The sequence below is a fragment of the Sinocyclocheilus rhinocerous genome, unplaced genomic scaffold (assembly GCF_001515625.1).
Source record: "Sinocyclocheilus rhinocerous isolate Xijiao unplaced genomic scaffold, SAMN03320098_v1.1 scaffold3411, whole genome shotgun sequence".
Taxonomy (NCBI): Eukaryota; Metazoa; Chordata; class Actinopteri; order Cypriniformes; family Cyprinidae; genus Sinocyclocheilus; species Sinocyclocheilus rhinocerous.
The window spans coordinates 386,092-407,337 of NW_015657957.1; the positions used below are offsets into that span (position 1 = coordinate 386,092).

Below are 21,246 nucleotides of genomic sequence, written 5' to 3' on the forward strand. Positions count from 1 at the left end.
GAGCTCAGGACTGTTTTAATGGAAACACTTAGATTTTTATTAGAAAAACATATTTTAATACGCCGAATCTACAGTGTACCATTTTGACTGATGCTCACAGTGGTATATTAGTCAGAATAATTGCTAAAATATTTGCTGTTAAAAATAATAAAGTCACAATTTAATTCCTGAAAGAAGTTTAATTTAAAAATAACAGAGAATGAAAATCACCGCAGGTTGTTTGCAATATTTTTATGTTAATCATTTATAGATTTTAAATAGATTATTATAGGGCCTTCCCCGTTAGTTAACGCAGAATGATGATGAGCTAATTATGAAACATTGTTAAATTTAGCATGCTGTAACATTGTTTATTACTAGTAGACTGTGTGACAAGAGTGAGTGAAGAGTGTGGCTTTTTGTAGTCAAAAAGTAACCATTTTCCTCACAGGTTGTTCTTATACTTTTATAAAATCAGTGTTCTGTTATTATGACCAGCAGAGGGCAAACATTCCTATTTAATTTGATAGTATATTTCAAACGCCTTTCGAAGCACATTCTTCTTCTATTTTTTACAAAATATATTACAAATAGTTATACCCTAGCTGACCATAAGAAATAACAGAGGCAAACCATGAAAATATAATTTTCTTCTAGATTTTAGAACTACAATCTGTGCAGGTCTGTATACCATCTGAGTGAGTGTTTCTTAGACACTGCAATAAAACCCTAAATATTACGTTATAGCCTTACTGAAGGGCATGTTCATATTCTATAGAGAACAAATATAATCAATGATGTAATGTGTACAAAGAAATTGGAACGTCATTCATAAGCATGGTCCAATAAGCTGCTGTTGGTAGACACCATAATGGTGCGTTAGACAATTTGGATCTCAAGACAATCAAAATAACCACTGGAACGTCGCTGGAAGTTGGACTTCCAACTTGGAAGTCGGAACAGACTGATAAACCCCGTCATGATGTCATGTCTAAGATTGCAACAGCTTACTGAAACTGTATTAGTGAGTCACAGACTTCTTTTGATTTCATTTGACCATGATGTATGACTGACTAGAATTCTTTGAGGTTGAGAAAGGAATTTTAGAGAACTTTGCCTGGAACAAGACATAACTACTGTACAACCTCTTCCAGTCAAAGTGGGCAAGCTGTAGTCAGAATAAACCACAAAGTAGACCAGACTTTAGCTGGAAAACCTGGCTACGCAAGTCTACGGTAAACCAGGCAGACTCTAGCCTACTACTAATGGAATAACTGTCAATTAATAAACCAACTGGCTGTAAATGTATAATGAATGTGTCACGGGCAGGGTGTTCTAGAGATCAGGCAGGACGACGAAGATGACGAATACAATAATATTTAATAAATTGACAACAGGTAATCCAGACAGGGTAATCACACGTAGCACAAAGGGTAGAGTAGACATCAACAATAACCGACATGTTAGCGACCAACAGGAACAGTTTGCTATGGTCCTCGAGAGCCTTGTCGCCCTGCTCCAGCAGGAGGAGGAGGAATTCGGGGCAAGTGAAGGAATCCATGGGAAAACACTACGGAAACAAAAAACGGAGTAAAAACAGAAACAAAACGGAGGGGAAACACGCAATTTAAACTGTTTTTTTAGGTCGGTTATTCTGTCACGGGCAGGGTGTTCTAGAGATCAGGCAGGACGACGAAGATGACGATAACAATAAATTTTAATAAATTGACGTTGCAAAGTCTAGGGTTGCATACTCTGTGTTGTCGTAGTTTGGAGTCTGTTTCAATTTTCCTCTGCTGGTTGCATTTTCAGACTGTAAGACTTGAATCTCTGCGTAGTGTAAACCATCTTCATTCTGCTTCCGTTTTTTATTCACCTGGGCATACTGTGGTTCAGCCGACACAAGGCCATACACATGAGCATCAACACGGGCCTGCTGGGAAAAAAAGTTGTCACAAAAATATTTACATATATTTACATAAAGGTTTATTAGTGACCAGTTAAACCAACACACCTGATGGGAAGGAACCACAGGTGGACCTGTTGTAAAGATGCACGTTGTTGAATAGCAACCAATATTACAACAACTGGATAATCAAGTAATAAACATTGTCCTGATAATCAAAGTATCCTTTTAATTTATTATCTCATAAATGGAGCTGAGCTTTTTTGTTTTGTTTTGTTACCTTTTCTTTTTGTCCTTTTTTGTGAAAGTTTTCTTGGATTTATTCCCCATCTAAGAAAAAAACAAACAAACATACAATTTAAATATAAATTTGGTTTATTTGTTCTGTAGTGTGTAGTTCCCTAAATGAAGTTGATCATTGACAGACTTATCCTTTGTGAAAAAGAACTGCACTTAACTGTATTGAATGTACACTTATAGTGCACTTCAAATCTTAAAAGTATATATTTTAAATAAAATATGAATGAAATAAAAGGCCACTTGAATGTACTTAAAGAGAGTATACTTTCATGCCGCACTTTTGTAATAATGTCAATTTAAAAGTTTTACTTTAAAGTATTTTAAATTATGTTTTAATAATCTTGTCATGCTTTAAGTACACTTATTTTGATTTGACTTACATGCAAAGTGCATGTAGCATACTTGATTATTTTAACTGTAGTGTGTTATTCGATTTTACATTTAAAGTTACTAAACTGCAACTTCATCATTTTAAATGTGTAATTATATATACTGTATATTTAAATACAGGACATTTTAGTATACATTTTAGTTTACCATAAATGCTTGTCAGTACATTCGGCAGACTTTAACGATATTTCAAAGACAAATGACGTAATTATGAAATTACATATAAAGATGCACTAAAGTCCCACTTAAGTGGGTCAAAAAACATTTTTAAGTTCAACTGATAGCATTTAATATGAACCTAAACTATAATACATTTTCAATTAATTATAAATAACATGAAATTAAGCGTCTGAAAACATTCAGTATGCACTTAAGTACATTCTTTCAAAGTAATATGCTACTACTTCTTTTTATAAGGGTTAAGAGGAAGTATCTTTAACTTCCTACTCTTTTGTCCTGTTAAATGCTAATACAATTCATTGTTCTCTTTTCTGAACAATGCAACACCTTATGAACACCTTCTTGTATCTGGTTTGGCTTTTCTTGCCTTTAACCAATTCAACAGCATTGTTAATTATTTAAACTATCAAATGTGAACAGACACAGAGGATCAATGTTTCTCAAAGAATGGCCTACTTAAAAGGTCACGTTTGTGTTAAATAGTGAACAGAACAGCATTTAGTGACAAATGAATCTAGTTTAAGGCACTATCCTCCCCATCAAGATCCTACTGCTATAGAACAAGCACATGTCATAGAACCCTGTCGCATTTGAATAGATAGACACTGTAAACCATGCCCAGTATGTTTAAAACAATTCAAACATTCAATTGTTTGGCTACTCACTTATTCATTGTTTTGGTTACACTGCTCCCCATGGCAGAGATCGTCGTCGGTGCACAGTTAGCCCAGAGTTTTTCAGTTGCTCATTTTTCCATTTCCTTGTTTCTCTGTAACTGGAGTCCTGCAGGTGTTGCTCTTACAGAAAGCTACCTTTGTACCTCGAACTGCAACGCCCCTATGGTTGAGGGCGGCTGACCTTGAGGTCGTGAATGTTTGACAATGTCTTTAATGTTGTATTTCTCTGCAGTCATTCTTTCATGAACAGAATGATAGTGGTTAGGGAAGAGATCCATTTCCCTGTGTTTACACTGAGAACTCTCTTCGTTTACAGTGGACTTTCTGTGTAGCTTTGTACAACAGCTGTATTGTAATATCCGCATATGTAACCCTGGACCACAAAAGCAGTCTTAAGTCGCTGGGGTATATTTGTAGCAATAGCCAAAAATACATTGTATGGGTCAAAGTTACTAAACTGCAACTTCATCATTTTAAATGTGTAATTATATATACTGTATATTTAAATACAGGACATTTTAGTATACATTTTAGTTTACCATAAATGCTTGTCAGTACATTCGGCAGACTTTAACGATATTTCAAAGACAAATGACGTAATTATGAAATTACATATAAAGATGCACTAAAGTCCCACTTAAGTGGGTCAAAAAACATTTTTAAGTTCAACTGATAGCATTTAATATGAACCTAAACTATAATACATTTTCAATTAATTATAAATAACATGAAATTAAGCGTCTGAAAACATTCAGTATGCACTTAAGTACATTCTTTCAAAGTAATATGCTACTACTTCTTTTTATAAGGGTTAAGAGGAAGTATCTTTAACTTCCTACTCTTTTGTCCTGTTAAATGCTAATACAATTCATTGTTCTCTTTTCTGAACAATGCAACACCTTATGAACACCTTCTTGTATCTGGTTTGGCTTTTCTTGCCTTTAACCAATTCAACAGCATTGTTAATTAATTATTTTATCAAATGTGAACAGACACAGAGGATCAATGTTTCTCAAAGAATGGCCTACTTAAAAGGTCACGTTTGCGTTAAATAGTGAACAGAACAGCATTTAGTGACACGAATGAATCCAGTTTAAGGCACTATCCTCCCCATCAAGATCCTACTGCTATAGAACAAGCACATGTCATAGAACCCTGTCGCATTTGAATAGATAAACACTGTAAACCATGCCCAGTATGTTTAAAACAATTCAAACATTCAATTGTTTGGCTACTCACTTATTCATTGTTTTGGTTACACTGCTCCCCATGGCAGAGATCGTCGTCGGTGCACAGTTAGCCCAGAGTTTTTCAGTTGCTCATTTTTCCATTTCCTTGTTTCTCTGTAACTGGAGTCCTGCAGGTGTTGCTCTTACAGAAAGCTACCTTTGTACCTCGAACTGCAACGCCCCTATGGTTGAGGGCGGCTGACCTTGAGGTCGTGAATGTTTGACAATGTCTTTAATGTTGTATTTCTCTGCAGTCATTCTTTCATGAACAGAATGATAGTGGTTAGGGAAGAGATCCATTTCCCTGTGTTTACACTGAGAACTCTCTTCGTTTACAGTGGACTTTCTGTGTAGCTTTGTACAACAGCTGTATTGTAATATCCGCATATGTAACCCTGGACCACAAAAGCAGTCTTAAGTCGCTGGGGTATATTTGTAGCAATAGCCAAAAATACATTGTATGGGTCAAAATTATAGATTTTTCTTTTATGCCAAAAATCATTAGGATATTAAGTAAAGATCATGTTCCATGAAGATATTTTGTAAATTTCCTACCGTAAATATATCAAAACTTAATTTTTGATTAGTAATATGCATTGCTAAGAACATCATTTAGACAACTTTAAAGACGATTTTCTCCATATTTGGATTTTTTTGCAACCCTCAGATTCCAGATTTTCAAATAGTTGTATCCCGGCCAAATATTGTCCTTTCATAACAAACCATACATCAATGGAATGCTTATTTATTCAGCTTGGTGTATACATTTTGAAAAATTGACACTTAAGACTGGTTTTGTGGTCCAGGGTCACATATGTGAATGTAAACAGGTAAAAATGTATAAGCCTTTTTAAATGACATATTATGTATTTTTAGAAGATCATTGATTAAAGCTGTGTAAATTTCCGATGATAGACAAGTAAACCATTCCCAGAAAAGTGTAAAGACTGTGATTCTGTGGTGCTTTCAAAACTTTGCTTTGTTTGTTTGAGCATCCCAACTCTAAAGTGAGAATGAAATGGAGATTCACTATTTTCGAGATTTTTAAGCTCATAATTTTTCATCAAAATGTCATAACTTCCAGTGAAACGACATTCTTCTCTTTGGTGACGTATGCTGGACCTCGCTTAAACCCTATCTCTTTTTTACAATTGACTGTGAACTCTCATTCAGATCTGCAACCATTGGATAGAACCAAGTCTGTTTTACTCAGATATACACCACAATATGGAAGAAACTGTAACACAGCAACAGTGGCTCAACCAATGGCACAAATTAGGGGCAGTATTTCATAACCAACCAATGGCAGACCACAATTTCATTTTTGCAACAACTGAATAACAAAACTGTCGCAGTCTGCAGCGGGTGTGCCCAGGAGGGCCACCAGATGACTGTGTTCTGGGAGCACATGGCTTGTGTTGTGTTTGTCTGTCGCCATGTGCTCTCTCCTGTCTATTGTCTTGCCCCTCCCATCTTGTTACCTCGTTATAGTTTAAGTTGATCCACCTGTGTCTCCCTCGTTAGCCTCCTCGTTTGGTTCCCATTTATTCTCCTTGTGTCTGTCATCCTGTGCTGATCCGTCATTTCTCATTGTGTGTGTTTCATGTCTGCATGTGTGCACCTTTAGGCATGCCTGTGTGTTTTTCCCACTCGGTGTGGTTTGAGTTTGTTTTTGTTTCATTTTTATTATCAAAATAAATAACCACTTCTCCTGCAATTGAGTCCTCGCTTCATCTCCCCGCACACACCGTGACAAGGGGTCAAAATAGAACTTTAATAAAATATAATTGTAAATTATACAGTTACATATGGCTATGATTTTAATGTGAGACAGGATAGTTCACAGCAGACTCGCTCATTGGACTCCGGAGCCTCTACGTCTGATATAACCTCTGAGTTACGGGACAGTGACTGTGGTACATCTAGAGAGGACTGTAATTCTAGTGAACAACATCGGACTGGTTTTAGAGGTAAATCCACCTTTGTTCCCTTTAAAAACAGAAATGCTTCTTTGGACACTTATTGTAGGCTTGTAGAAAGTGATGTTGTATCTATATTAAAATCTAATTAAATAAATTCAATGCACACAGACTGAAGTAGTGTCGCAGTCTACAGCGGGTGTGCCCAGGAGGGCCACCAGATGACTGTGTTCGGTGAGCACATGGCTTGTGTTGTGTTGTCTGTTGCCATGTGCTCTCTCCTGTCTATTGTCTTGCCCCTCCCATCTTGTTACCTCGTTATAGTTTAAGTTGATCCACCTGTGTCTCCCTCGTTAGCCTCCTCGTTTGGTTCCCATTTATTCTCCTTGTGTCTGTCATCCTGTGCTGATCCGTCATTTCTCATTGTGTGTGTTTCGTGTCTGCATGTGTGCAGCTTTAGGCCTGCCTGTCTGTTTTTCCCCTTCGGGGTGGTTTGAGTTTATTTGTTTCATTTTTATTATCAAAATAAATAACCATTTCTCCTGCACTTGAGTCCTCGCTTCATCTCCCCGCACGCACCGTGACAAAAACTGAGGCAAGACCTTATTTTAAATACATGCTAGCTATTCAGAAAAGTTTATTACAAAATATAATTTTTCTAGCAAAATTCACATTTTTTAAAAATGTTTTTAAAGGAATAGTTTAGTGAAGAAAGAAAGTCACCTATACATCTTGGAAGGCATGAGAGTGAGTAAATTAACAACAAGTTTTCATTTTTGGGTGAACCTTTACTTTATTTCCTTAATTTTATTCTTACCAATTCTGCATTTATTTGATCAAAAATACAGTAAAACTTTGAAATAGTATTACAATTTAAAGTAATTGTTTTCTATTTTAATATTAAGCTGTTGCAAAACTGCTGCAAAAATGCAACACTTTTAACAATGTTAACTTTTTTAACATTGATAATAAGGAAATGTTTCTTGAGCATCAAATCAGCACATTAAAATGATTTCTGAAGGATTATGTGACACTGTATGTAATGATGCTTAAAATAGCAGCTTTACATCACATTCTAAACAATATTAAAATAAAAAAAATAATAATTCACAATATTACTGTATTTTGTATCAAATAAATGCAGTCTTGGTGAGCATAAGAGACTTCTTTCAAAACCATTCGTAATTATTCCAAGCGTTTGACCTGTAGTGTATAATACAGACCCAGAAGGAATCTGTAGACTTTTTCTGCACTCATTTTAGAATTCTGTGGAATGAGAACAGAAGTGAGAGAACGCCAAATTATTCAAAATATCCAAAATATTTAATAAATGAGCAGCAAGTGTTGGGCATTCCAACTCCATAGACTTTTCATCATTTGGAATTCCACGTGGGCCTGCTTATATCAGTCCACTTTATTAACTTTTGCTTTCCTTCTTGTCCACTTTAATCTTGAGCTGGTTGATTTTAGGCTCCAGGTCCTCCGTTTTTCGTGGTGCCTGGATACACAGTATCCCGTCATGTGAGAGAGACACCTGCACCAGCAGCGGATCCACACCCATTGGTAAGATGTACGTGCGGGTAAACTCACGACTCACGAAGCCATGCTGGTCCATTCTCTGAGCGTGCCGCCCCGTCACCTCCAACAGGTTGTCGACTGTTCGCACACTGATCTCATCTGGTGTGAACTGGCACACATCTAACAAAACTCGATACCAATCATCTTCACTTTCTATGTGAGAGAAGCCCCGCTCAAGCTGCTTGTTGATGCGGGGACGAATGTAGTAACCGTGGTACAGGACAGGGGCCAACAGGTCCTTGGGACTCAGAGCTGAGAGGGTGAGAAGGGAAACAAATACATCATAATCTCAGTTAATCATACTCTCACAATGTGTCCAGTGACATGTCATTTGTCTCTCCATAATGAAAGTGGAAACAACACAATATAAACATATTTTCTGATTATGCTGCATTCCATTCAACTTGCTATATCAGAATTTCCTCCTTCCTGCTCGGAAAAGCGTAAGTGAATACCAACTGATGTCGGACTTTGAACTTGGAAACAACCACTCTAAAAATGTGGTGTAACAGTCATGTAAAAATTAATAACATATTTTCCTTCCACCCTAAACAATCTTGATCTTTTATTTATTTTATTTTTTTGAGTTTCAGGGTAATTGTACCACATGACATTTTATAACCTGAACTAACCTTGCCTTGTCATAAAAATGTCAAAGTATCTCATATTTTAAGAGACTTCTGACTTCTGATATCATGTGATGTTTTGTTTGTTTGTTTTGGCACTACATGACTTGGTGGATATCTTTTCAAATAATAATAAACATTGAAGCAGTTTTATTAAAATACATTTCTAAGAAATAATAAATAAAATATTATTAGTAATTAATACTAAATAAAATATTATTATATATTAGTATTAATAAATAAAAAATATTATTATAAATATTATTAATTCGTTTTTTATTTTTAATAATTTTTTTCCCATTGTGATATCAGGACAGTTGTATCAACCTAACATTTTTTACTTTATACATCCAGGAATAAAAATAGAAAAAAAAAAAAATATATATATATGTATAATTTTTCGGTAACACTTTACTTGAAGGGGTGTGCATAAGACTGACATGACACCTTCATAATCATGACATGACACATGTCATGAATATGAAGGAGGTTTTATGCATGTTTATGACAACTGTCATTAAGTGTCATTCGCTCAGTTATGTCATTTTTAATGCAAATATGACATTATTTGACCTAACCCTAACCTAACCCTACCCCTACCCTTACCCCTAACCATAGCCCATAACAAAGACATCTCAAACAATGTCATCTTTGCATTAATAATTACATAACTGAGCGAATGACACTTAATGACAGTTGTCATAATCATGCATAAAAAACCTTCATATTCATGACATGTGTCATGTCATGATTATGTAGGTGTCATGTCATGATTATGAAGGTGTCATGTCAGTCTTATGCACAGCCCTTCAAGTAAAGTGTAACCAATTTTTCTTCCTTTGTCTACATGTTGCTGAATGGTATACATGACTTGGCGGACACTTTTTTTTTTTTTTTTATCAAAAAATACATTTACTACTATTTATGCACCTTAATTAAAATAGAAAGCTCTTTCCTCTAGAATTTGGAAATGTCTTCTAGAAGACACAGGGAATGTGCATGTCAAGTCTATTTACAATTCATGACGCCAGCTACAGATCAAGACTCAGGTTCCACTAACAGTTTCTATTTTAAACTTATCACACGTGGCATTTTTACGCTGTTCTGTTATAGTCTAACAGTGTGTGGTGTCTCCAAATCTGCTGCTAACTTGTTTAAGATCAGCTCATAATCAGTCACGAAGGGGACAAGAGGTTATTTTGCTCATGTCATGTGTGGAATTCTAAATATAAGTTGTTACTGAGGCATCACATTTGATTGTAAAGTGAATACTGTCACAAGTGCCAATATGGATGTTCATAACATTATATATTTATTAGCTATAGACTGACGCTCATTAATGACAATCAAAATGACTTGTTTGTGCTAAAATCTAAAGTTATGAAAAGTTGTTTTAAAGTCACTGAGACATAGCATGATAGCCAGCAATATAAAAATACAAGAAATGCACAAATGCACAGGATGTTTTGCCTTAAAATGTTGTCTATTTCTATTCATTTCAAGACTCAAATTTGACTTGCCTTCTGCAAAGTTCTGATCATAGATTCGAGGGGGAGAACACATCTCGTAATCCATACTCATTGGGTAGGCATGAGGAACGGTGCGATCAGCCATTTTGACCTCTGTAGCCGGTTGACAAGATAACTGGAGAATTTACTGGATTGACAGACCTCAATTAAACTAATTTCGGAGAGCGAGAGGAGCAGGAAGGCTAGAAAGGGAGAGGGGCGGAGAGAACAGCAGGGGAAAGGAGAAGAGAGATTGCGACAGGATGGTGATAAATGTTGCTACAAATAGCTTGTAGTAAACGCTGTGGAGCTGCATAGCCCATATAGGTGGATATACACAAATACAGAGTGAATAGATTTAGTGATAGACTCAAAACAGTCTAACAGTTGATCTAGGGCTCAAGGTTTTAAAAAATGTTTTATTTAAACTCTTAAAAAGGTTTGGGATAGGCCTTAAAATAAAACATTATTTTCATAACAGTACTGCACCAAAATAATCAGTCAAAATGTTCTTGGCAGCAAAAAATAAAAATAAATGTAATGTCACTGTCTTATGAAGTCACTATCTATCTATCTATCTATCTATGTATCTATCTATCTATCTATCTATCTGTCTGTCTGTCTGTCTGTCTATCTATCTATCTATCTATCTATCTGTCTGTCTGTCTGTCTATCTATCTATCTATCTATCTATCTGTCTGTCTGTCTGTCTGTCTGTCTATCTATCTATCTATCTATCTGTCTGTCTGTCTGTCTGTCTATCTATCTATCTATCTATCTACCTGTCTGTCTGTCTGTCTATCTATCTATCTATCTACCTGTCTGTCTGTCTGTCTGTCTGTCTATCTATCTATCTATCTATCTATCTATATATCTATCTGTCTGTCTGTCTATCTATCTATCTATCTATCTATCATCTTTCTATCTATTTATTTTTTACCTTTTTAATTTTTATTCAGCAAAAATGCATTAAATGGATCAGAAGTGACAGTAAAGACATTTACAATATTACAAATGAATGCAGTCCTTTTGAACTTCTATTTATTCTATTTATCAAAAAATCCTGGGGAAAAAAAAAATCACCGTTTCCCAAAAAAATATCAAGCAGCAAAACATTGATAAATTCTTGAACATTGGAATGATTTCTGTTGGATTGTGACACTGAAGACTGGAGTAACGACTGCTGAAAATTCAGCTTTGCCATCCCAAGAATAAATTACATTTTAAAATATATTGCAATAGAAAATAGGTATTTTTAAATTGTAATAATATTTCACAATATTACTCTTTTTTTACGGTATTTTTAATCAAACAAATTCAGCCTTGGTGAGCATGAGAGACTTCCAAAAAAAAAAAAATAATTGTTGGTAGTGTAAAATGGTAGTGTAAATCAAATAATGTTACCAAGTTCAGTATCGTTTTTTCTTGCTGACTAAATTAATAGTAAATCCAGAGAACTGAAACGGCACAAAATCCACAAAATGGTCAGGTGAAACAAAAATAAAATGTATAAATCCAGAACCATCTTTTGCCTTTGTTAAGAGAATATTCACTGACAGCGGCTGAGACTGCTTACCCCTCCAAAATGAGGATGTCCAATCAGTGTGCCAGCTGAAGTAAGCCCCGTACACACTGCCCAGCCGAGGGCTTGTTCATGGGGATTGACTTTGTATGGTGTTTAGCCTGGCACAGTTATCTCAGACTAAACCTCCAAAGGGACTCAGAACCTAAATACACACGGGCACATCACCTCGTGGTCATCCTAATCTTTGCTGGCACCAAATGAGCCAGCTAGACGCACTGGAATACCGAGCAACTACTGACTTCCCTCAACATTGGCAGGTTCACCGGGCCAGACACTGCAGTTTCCAGTGCAGTGAACACATGGGACCGTCAGCACTATTGCGGGCTTGCACTGTAATCCAGTTGGCATCTGAGTGAATTGAAATCCGATCAGCTCTTTGGATAAATACAGAGAGTGATGGTTGGAAGAGGGGACGGGGTAGCAAGCAGAGGACAGTGGGAGGGCCGAAGTGAAAGAGGCAAAGGCAGGCAAACAGTTTACATCATTATTCCAGAAAGATCCACCGCTGGCTCGTGTGCCAGGGGCCGTCGGTGTTGCTCTATTTAAGTGCGCACGCAGAAGAGGCAGCAGTTTTCTGAGTGCTGCTAAGACCTAGACACAATATGGACATCGCCATCCAGCATCCCTGGTTCCGTCGCTCCTTCTGGCCATCCCTCTTTCCCAGCCGGATCTTTGAGCAGCACTTTGGGGACCCCATCTCTGAGGCCGAAATGATTCCCTCACTGTACTACCCACGACCTTCCTTTTTCCGCTGGCCAAGCTGGGTGGACAGCAGCCTTTCTGAGGTGAGCTAAACATTTTGTGAAAGTTTCGCAGTCAGTTTTCAGTGACGTTTGGGAACGTTGTGGTTAATTAAGTTTGTAACCTTAGCATTATTGTAGTTCCGTGTCTAATTTGTTAACGCACTATCAAAAACTAAACTGGGTGATCAGAACCTTGAAGCAAAGTGGAGGGGTCTCATATTAACCTACAGGGTTTTAATTAGTGATAACGGCTGTACAGTTAATACATAATGGATGTTTAAAGTCATTTTAATATGTTAACAGTTTAGTACACATTAATAATTGACCTTAGTCAACCAATACAGAAATATTTGACCTTAGTTGACCAATCAAAATCAAGTATTTCAAAGAGCCATGTAATAATGAAAATTATTTATGGATTATTTTTATTGTGCTATTTTAAGTTTTACATTTAACATGAAGTTATTCTCTGTGTTCATGCCTGTTTTATACAGACAAAGATAGCGTTATTAAGAGATAACTATAGCTGTTTTTTGTTTTTTTCAATAACAGCTGTGCTAGTGTCGGCTGTTTTCTAAACTATGATCCCAATGGATAAATATTTTGAGCATTTATTCCATGACGATAGCTTTGATTGATTTCTGCCTAGCAGTGTATCTTTAAAAAGCCACAGTGAAGCATAGCTCTTCTGTTTTGATGGAAACAAAACAAAACAAAACAAAAACAAAACAAAACAAAACAAAAACAAAAACAAAAACAAAACAAAATTAATTTAATTATTTATATGGTTGAATTTCACAAAAACTTTTAAGAAATGTTCGGGTCATATTTCACTATAAAAATCAAAAGAGAAATAAATATTTTTGTATAAAGAAAGTGAATGAATAGCTGTTTTTTGTTTTTTTCAATAACAGCTGTGCTAGTGTCGGCTGTTTTCTAAACTATGATCCCAATGGATAAATATTTTGAGCATTTATTCCATGACGATAGCTTTGATTGATTTCTGCCTAGCAGTGTATCTTTAAAAAGCCACGGTGAAGCATAGCTCTTCTGTTTTGATGGAAACAAAACAAAACAAAAACAAAAACAAAACAAAACAAAAAACAAAACAAACAAAACAAAACAAAATTAATTAAATTATTTATATGGTTGAATTTCACAAAAACTTTTAAGAAATGTTCGGGTCATATTTCACTATAAAAATCAAAAGAGAAATAAATATTTTTGTATAAAGAAAGTGAAGCATATTTGAAGAGTTCAGATGCAAAAGCCTCTAAATGCCATCTGAAATTTCCTTCTAAAATTAATATTTTTATTAGGCTCATTTATTTAGGTAAAGTAATTTTACTTTAATGGCAATGTATAGGTCCTTTTTCTATGCCATTATAGTGAAATACCTGAATATAAATATAGGAGCCTGATAAAAATGCTCATTTTAGATGAAAATTTCAGACGGCACTTAGAGGCTTTTGCATCTGAAGTCTTGTAGAACTATTATGATTTTTGCATTGTGACAACATGATATTGTAATGTGAAAAAAAATGTAAATGTAATTCTAATGTACATTATTATTACTTTATAGTTAATAATTATAATTATTAGTATAATTATAACTATATAATATGGTAATGAAATTCTGTATATAGGTTAATACTATCACAGCAGATTATTATGTCATAGTAGAAAAAAAAAATCGAATTTGAATTTGAAGTGCTTTTCCTAATTGTTAGCATTAGGATAGACCAAACAAATTATTATTATTAATAATTTATGTCATTAATTGTGTTTTCTTAGATGAAAATGGAAAAGGACCATTTCTCCCTAAATCTGGATGTCAAACAATTTAAACCAGAGGAGCTGTCAGTGAAAATCAATGGAGATTTCATTGAAATTCACGCTAAACACGAGGATCGACAGGTAGAAACTCACAGTACATAAACACTGAACACTGCAACCTAATACCTACCCAAACCTTTGCGTGTGACTGGCTTTATTGTTTCAAATCCTCATGTCATCACCAAGATCGCTGGCCTTGAGCCACAAATAAACACTGCGCTATAAGCAGAGTGAAAGATGGACCATTCGTTATGCTCATAACGACGTTGTGCTTTCCTTGCAGGACGATCACGGTTTTATCTCACGGGAGTTTCTAAGAAAATACCGTGTCCCTGCTGGTATGGATCCAGCCTCTGTCACTTCCTCCCTGTCTTCTGATGGCGTTCTGACCGTGACAGCCCCTCGCAAGCACACAGAGGGCCCGGAGCGCACCATTCCCATCAGAAAAAATCAATCGACCAGATGAATTGAGGTGAATTATCAATGCAGTAAAGTACAATATAATTGAGAAGTCAAATATTATAACCTTATTATGTATGGAAAATCAATCATCATCGGTACATTTTCTTTGTGTGTGGAGGGTCCCGTTCTGGTTGGTGGCCAGGGAAACTTCTTGACTCCCTCTTTGGGGCTGATAAAGTGGAAATATCAAATTCTTTACATAAGCATGATTATTTTGTTGAATTCAAAACAATAGAATTAACTAATTAATCAATTAAAAGAAATAAAAGTTAAAACAAAGTTTTTAATAAAATTATTTAAAGAAAAATATACTTGTGTAAATTGGCCGAACGTCATCCTTCTTATAGCTGGAATAATATGTGGTTTCAAAGTAGTGAGAGAACTGAGGAGTACAATTCAAAATTGTTTGGCTGTTGAGCACAAAACTGGTATTTGGACATTTAAGTGACACTTAAAATGCATGAATGTCACTGCATTAGATAACTAAATATAAAACCAAATCAAATGCATTTTAAAGAAAGGTTGCACTAGCACACTTTTAAAGCAAAACATTCACAAAATAAGTTTGAAAACAAAAAAAAATGATATGAGGATTTTTGTGATTAACAAATGTTAGTGGAACGTGTTCATAGTTGGTGTTATGAACTACACCTGTGGTCACTGCCACACTAATTGATTAAAATCATTGCACTGCTCAAAAAAGTGAAGCTGTGAAAGGATTGCAGATGCCAATCTATCTTATCTAATGCAATGAAATTCAAGCATTTTAAATGTGACTTACAGTAGGTGGCTCTGATGGTCTCAGAGCAACATTTTACTGAACAATACCAACCTGATGCGCAAGGGGGCGTCGTAACGCCACAGTACGGCGAGTGTCTAACCTCTCTTCCGACCAGTTAGTTACCAGTGAGGGTGGCATTCATTCAGTGTCTTCATTCCTTGAACATCGCCAACCATGCTGACGAAATTTCTCCTCGCCGGTGAAATCATACCAGACCCATAGACTGTATAAAAACAGACCAGACGTCAGCTTGCCCAGACGCCCGAAGCATGTGATGAAAAGGAGGGCCGTTTCTCACCCAAGAAAACTCCTTGCTTTTATTGGACATCGTGTCACTACATTTTATGTCATAAAAGAATATACTTTTTTTTTTTTTAACAAACTGCAACCACAACAATATAGTTCAATATTGTGTTAAAATTAACCAAAACTATTTTTTCCCCCCCAAAATTCATTACCTGTCCATATGCTATGTGCGGTCGCATGTGTGTATTTTTCGCCATTTTACAACTGTTTGTATCATTTAAAATCTTATAATTTTTGTTATACTTCTTATAATAAATAATCATTTTCTAATATATGCTTTTAAAATAATTATACAACCAGTCTCAAAAGTAACTTCACCCTAGACCACACAAGTTTAAATATGTGTGATAGTCGACCATAAACTTATCAGAAAAGCGCTTTACATTTTATTTACCTAGTTTGATGTCAAATCGCTTTAATTATTTGTGAACACACTCACCTTTACGGTGGCCGTGAAGTGCAAAACAAATCACAATTCTGAAAACAAAATAACAAATTACAAACGCAAATGCAAGTCTAAAAAACTAAATAACAATTCAGAAAGCACAACAATTCAGAAAACATTATAACAAGTCAGAAAACACAATGACAAATCAGACAAACCGGAAAAGGTAGGTATAGTTTGAGACAGCGCCATTGGTTTGGGATTACTCACCGCTGACTGGACGAGACATCTGTCAATCAACGTATACAGGGAAGAACCAGCCGAAGAACAGCAGAGTCGTGGTAGAAAGTTCGGAGATGGTATTAAAGTAGCTCAGTTTAAATGTATTGTATGAATTGGCCTTACTCTGGAATAAAAAATACGGGGTGTCTATTTACATTTAGTTAAAAGTGGCTGTAAGTCATCAGCTCCAGTGGTGCAGATGGAAGTGCGCGTGTCGTTGGCTTTTTGACGTGATTGGCCCGGGTTTGATCCCGCCTTTTGCCGAACTTTTTTCCCCTCCCTTTTCAAATCTCGTATCACATGGTAAAGGCATTTATTTTCAATAAAAATTAAGGAAATAATCAAAAAGTTGAAAATAAAGTATCGGGTAGGGTTAGGGTAGGTGTAGGGATGGCTTTATTGTACCAATATTGCACTTCTCGGCCACCGTACACCTTGCTACAGGAACGCCAAGTAATACGCGATCCTCGAGCTGCCATTGGTCTCCATGGAAATTCGCATGACGCAACTCTGTTAGAAACCGAATATCTACTACTAAAGTCGTATGAAGATGATAATAAAGGCAGATGCAATCATTTCTCGCTTGAGTAGGCCTAGTAATTGATTTTCTCAACTTTTCACAACTTTTCTTACCAAAACATCACGTGATACGAAGGATCACATGCAAGAGATGCAGCCAAATAGCAGCAGCTCAGTTTTATTCAGACTATTGCATCAACAAGCATTTACAGTCTACAGTCAGGTTCTAGGCTATATGTTCTCCTCTTCTGAATAGCAAATAATCTTTGCTTACTAGAAATAATAAATGTAGAGACACACTAAAGTGCAGAGTGGAATCAAGAATCACGTTTATGTTCCAGCCAAGACAGCACACAATCCTAATAGCAGTAAAAGTCCCATCTCTGAAAAGATAAAAGAATATAATTAATCCTAAACGCCCACTTTTTATTGTATGTATTTGTCCATGCATCAATTTCTTTTTGTTTATCATAGACAAAAAATTCAGATACGCACATCGGTCTTAACCTCAACCTCAGCAGGCATTAACGCATGTGTCTCTTCAACAACACTGCTGGGGAAATATCCCAGACGAGCTTCCTGGTCTCCATAATATGACCCTTGAATCTTCACAAACAGTTATCTTCAGTTATACTGTGTGACTTCATTTTCAGAGGGGAAAGCATTTGTTTTTGCACACTTTGACAATACAAGAAAACCATGGAAGTTGGTTTTATGCACTATTATGCATGCAGTTTCTTGGACCTCATATTAACAGATATTAGTTACATTTATATTTGTTAAATTTTCAGAACTATAAATGAAAAGGATATACTGTATATATATATATATATATTCACACATGGTGGTGATCAACTACAGCATCTTAAAATTTACACTTTCCCTTAAAACGACATAAAACTTAAAAAAAATCATGTCCATGTAGTTTGTTAACTACTAAGGCAAGTTGTTTGCTTATTCTTATTCTTGTTTTGTTTTTTTTACCAAACTGTTCTATAATATAAAAATAGACAATTCAACAAATTCATATTATTATTTTTAAACAGTATTTATTAATCTAACTGTTCAAATTTTGATTTTGACAATGTATCATTAAATGTTGAAATTAACATCTAATAAAGTTTTTTCATTGTTAAATTCAGGTTAACTAATATTCTGTAGTTAAATTTAATTATGTTAACAAACGGAACCTTACTGTAAAATGTTAACAAAGTTATGTAAGCTGAAATGCAACATTTAAAAGAAAGCACTAAAAGAAAAAAAAAAACTATCCTAAAATTTCCCCACAATAAATATATGAAAGTTAAAAATGCTGGTTGCATTACTCACGGCTGCACTCTAAATCGGCGCATAGCTTCTTGTCTGAGAGATTTGACATCTGCCTGCCAGCCTCAGAGTAGTCAGTGGCAGGAGGCCACACAGCACCAGGAGGTTCTATAATATAAAAATAGACTGTAACAACTTCAACAAATTCATATTATTATTTTTAAACAGTATTTATTAATCTAACTGTTCAATTTTTGATTTTAACAATGTATCATTAAATGTTGAAATTATCATCTAATAAAGTTTTTTCATTGTTAAATTCAGGTTAACTAATATTCTGTAGTTAAATTATGTTAACAAACGGAACCTAACTGTAAAATGTTAACAAAGTTATGTAAGCTCAAATGCAACATTTAAAAGAAAGCACTAAAAGAAAAAAGAAAAACTCTCCTGAAATTTCCCCACAATAAATATATGAAAGTTAAAAATGCTGGATGCATTACTCACGGCTGCACTCTGAATCGGCGCATAGCTTCTTGTCCGAGAGTTTTGGCATCTGCCTGCCAGCCTGAGTAGTCAGTGGCAGGAGGCCACACAGCACCAGGAGAAGGGTCCAGTTAGCACAGTGTTTCTCCATCTCTGTGTATCTGATTCTTAGTTTGTTTGAACAGGACTAAAGCTCAAGTGGCAGGGGCCAGTTGAGGCCAAGCTCCTCCCATTTTCAGAAAGTACACATATAATCCATATAATAACAGACAAAATTGCACTAACACTCGAATTAAGTGTATTTACTTATATAGAACACAAGTGATTTGACTTATTTTTCTCTTTACCATTTAAGGACAAAATCTGACATTCATTGCAAGCATAACTATCTAGTATTTGATTTGTCTTTTTGTATGTCATTCAAAATTCCTTTTTATTGATGCAGGGTCTTCTTGTGTTACAGCCATAAGTCAAGATTCGGAGCAGGGCCCATATCTGTAACTAGCTTCATTTAGGGTCTGTAAGAGAAAAATAGTCAAGTGTTGCTGCAAGTTTCACAGGCTCTCGTTTGTGTGGATATTACTAATCCTATCTGAATCCACACTCAGTTCATTATTACCATAGTGAGGGACACAGACAGGCCACAGGCCCCATAACACCTAGTTACAGAGACTGAGGCCTTTGCCGGGGGCCGAACAACCCGTATTTTCACAGTAGCAAAAATCAACACTCACTTTGGTTCAGAGGATTCCTTATGGTCTCTCTGAGCCATTTCCATATTTGGAACACCTTGGAATATAACAAACAGTCCAACAAAGCTAATTGAAAATCCAGTACCTTACTAAGTGAAATCATGATCTCCAGTTATCTATCTGGAAGCTTGTTGCCTGCGGTTGCCTGCAACTAGAAGCTGCTCCCTCCACAGTGATGTAAAGTGGGTTACTTTATCCACAAAGTGGCAGCACCGAGCAGGTTACCTAACAGCCCCTGAATGCGTTCTTTTATGGTGAGAATGTTATGCTAGTCAGTATAACATCTGACACTGTGGAATTAAGAATACTTAACTTGCCTATAGAACGTTTTAGATAGAAGAGGGTTTCGTGACATTATTATAAAATTATCTTTGAACACTCTGAAGCATGTTGCAGTTCTAAAAATGTTTAGTTTAGAGATTATTTGAAAGTTATGAAAGTTTTATTACAGAATTCTAAGCACAATCCTTTGTCTTGTTAATTCTTTAATATGTGGGAAGAATTTGTTAATTACATTTTTAATGCTTTCTATAAAGAAATAGGATAGAGTGATGGTATAAAAGAAAATAGCGAGAGAGGCAAAATTATAAAACTTTTAAAAATGTGTTTATTTTTTATTTATTAAGATTGAAAACTAAAATAAGACCATAAAGTTCACAGAAAAGTCTCTCATGAAACTGAATAGAGATTCAAGGCTGTACTGCAGTCCAGAGTTGTCTCTTTTAGCTAGTATTTCTTTTTGTGTAATTCATTGTTTAAAATTCAGAATTGCACATAGTGTGTGCCATTGAGACTGTTTTTAGGAGGGGGTGATCCTTTTTTCAACTCAGTAATTCTGTTTTTTTTTTACATGTTGGTGTTATATCTTTCACTTGGATGTTATAAGTTGCACTGAGTAAATGCAGCTGGATAAAACAAAAACTGTGTCCGTCTTCATTTCAGGCTGCAAAGCAACAAAATGTGATTAAAGGGGGGTGATTCTTTTCTATACCCACTGTATTTTAAAGGTGATTTTTCTACATCTAAATGTATGTATTTTAATATCCACAAAATCATTTGTGACAAATTTTCTATTGAAAGTAAACGTCATAAAAGAATATGATAATTTATATTCCAAAGTTGGGAAATTTGCTTGTTTCTTCATTTTATAAAAAAGTACAAACCAGAATCAGAAATAAAATATCTTTCTGTTTACAGAAATTGAACAGATATGAATAATCAACTTATTGATTTCAGAAATAAAAAGTAAATGGGGAAAACTAAAAGACAGAAGTAAAAACGTGTGAACCAAATAAGGCATACAAACATAAATGAACAAATTAATAAATCATAGTGTTTTTTAAAATATTAAAAACAAACATAATGATGGCTAAATGAAATAAAAACAGTAAAATGTTTACAAAAATTAATTTTAAAGCTTTCTTATTTTTCGAAGTTAATATTGTTTTCTGATATTGTTGAACTGCTGCCTTCAAAATTCGAAACAATGGTTTAATTCCCCCATGTTTACATTTATGAATAAATAGTGGTATTTTTTTCGTTTTTTTTTTA

At 35.2% G+C, this 21,246-nt stretch overlaps 3 protein-coding genes across 3 annotated transcripts; 1 reads left to right on the forward strand and 2 right to left on the reverse strand.

Moving 5' to 3' along the window:
• Positions 1 to 7,726: 7,726 nt before the first annotated feature.
• Positions 7,727 to 12,073, reverse strand: LOC107721646 (heat shock protein beta-2-like). Its single transcript, XM_016529763.1, has 3 exons — positions 11,869 to 12,073; positions 10,305 to 10,495; positions 7,727 to 8,410 (listed from the first exon to the last, which is right to left on the reverse strand). The coding sequence occupies exons 2-3, from the start codon at positions 10,396 to 10,398 to the stop codon at positions 7,998 to 8,000; spliced, it is 507 nt and encodes a 168-aa protein (XP_016385249.1). The 5' UTR covers positions 10,399 to 10,495; positions 11,869 to 12,073; the 3' UTR covers positions 7,727 to 7,997.
• Positions 12,074 to 12,277: 204 nt separating this feature from the next.
• Positions 12,278 to 14,922, forward strand: LOC107721632 (alpha-crystallin B chain-like). Its single transcript, XM_016529737.1, has 3 exons — positions 12,278 to 12,662; positions 14,415 to 14,537; positions 14,740 to 14,922. Exons 1-3 carry the CDS (start codon positions 12,480 to 12,482, stop codon positions 14,920 to 14,922), a joined length of 489 nt encoding a protein of 162 aa, XP_016385223.1. The 5' UTR covers positions 12,278 to 12,479.
• A 2,564-nt stretch (positions 14,923 to 17,486) lies between these two features.
• Positions 17,487 to 19,094, reverse strand: LOC107721633 (melanoma-derived growth regulatory protein-like). Its single transcript, XM_016529738.1, has 4 exons — positions 18,965 to 19,094; positions 18,540 to 18,625; positions 17,687 to 17,797; positions 17,487 to 17,574 (listed from the first exon to the last, which is right to left on the reverse strand). The coding sequence occupies exons 1-4, from the start codon at positions 19,092 to 19,094 to the stop codon at positions 17,551 to 17,553; spliced, it is 351 nt and encodes a 116-aa protein (XP_016385224.1). The 3' UTR covers positions 17,487 to 17,550.
• Between the last annotated feature and the right edge of the window lie 2,152 nt (positions 19,095 to 21,246).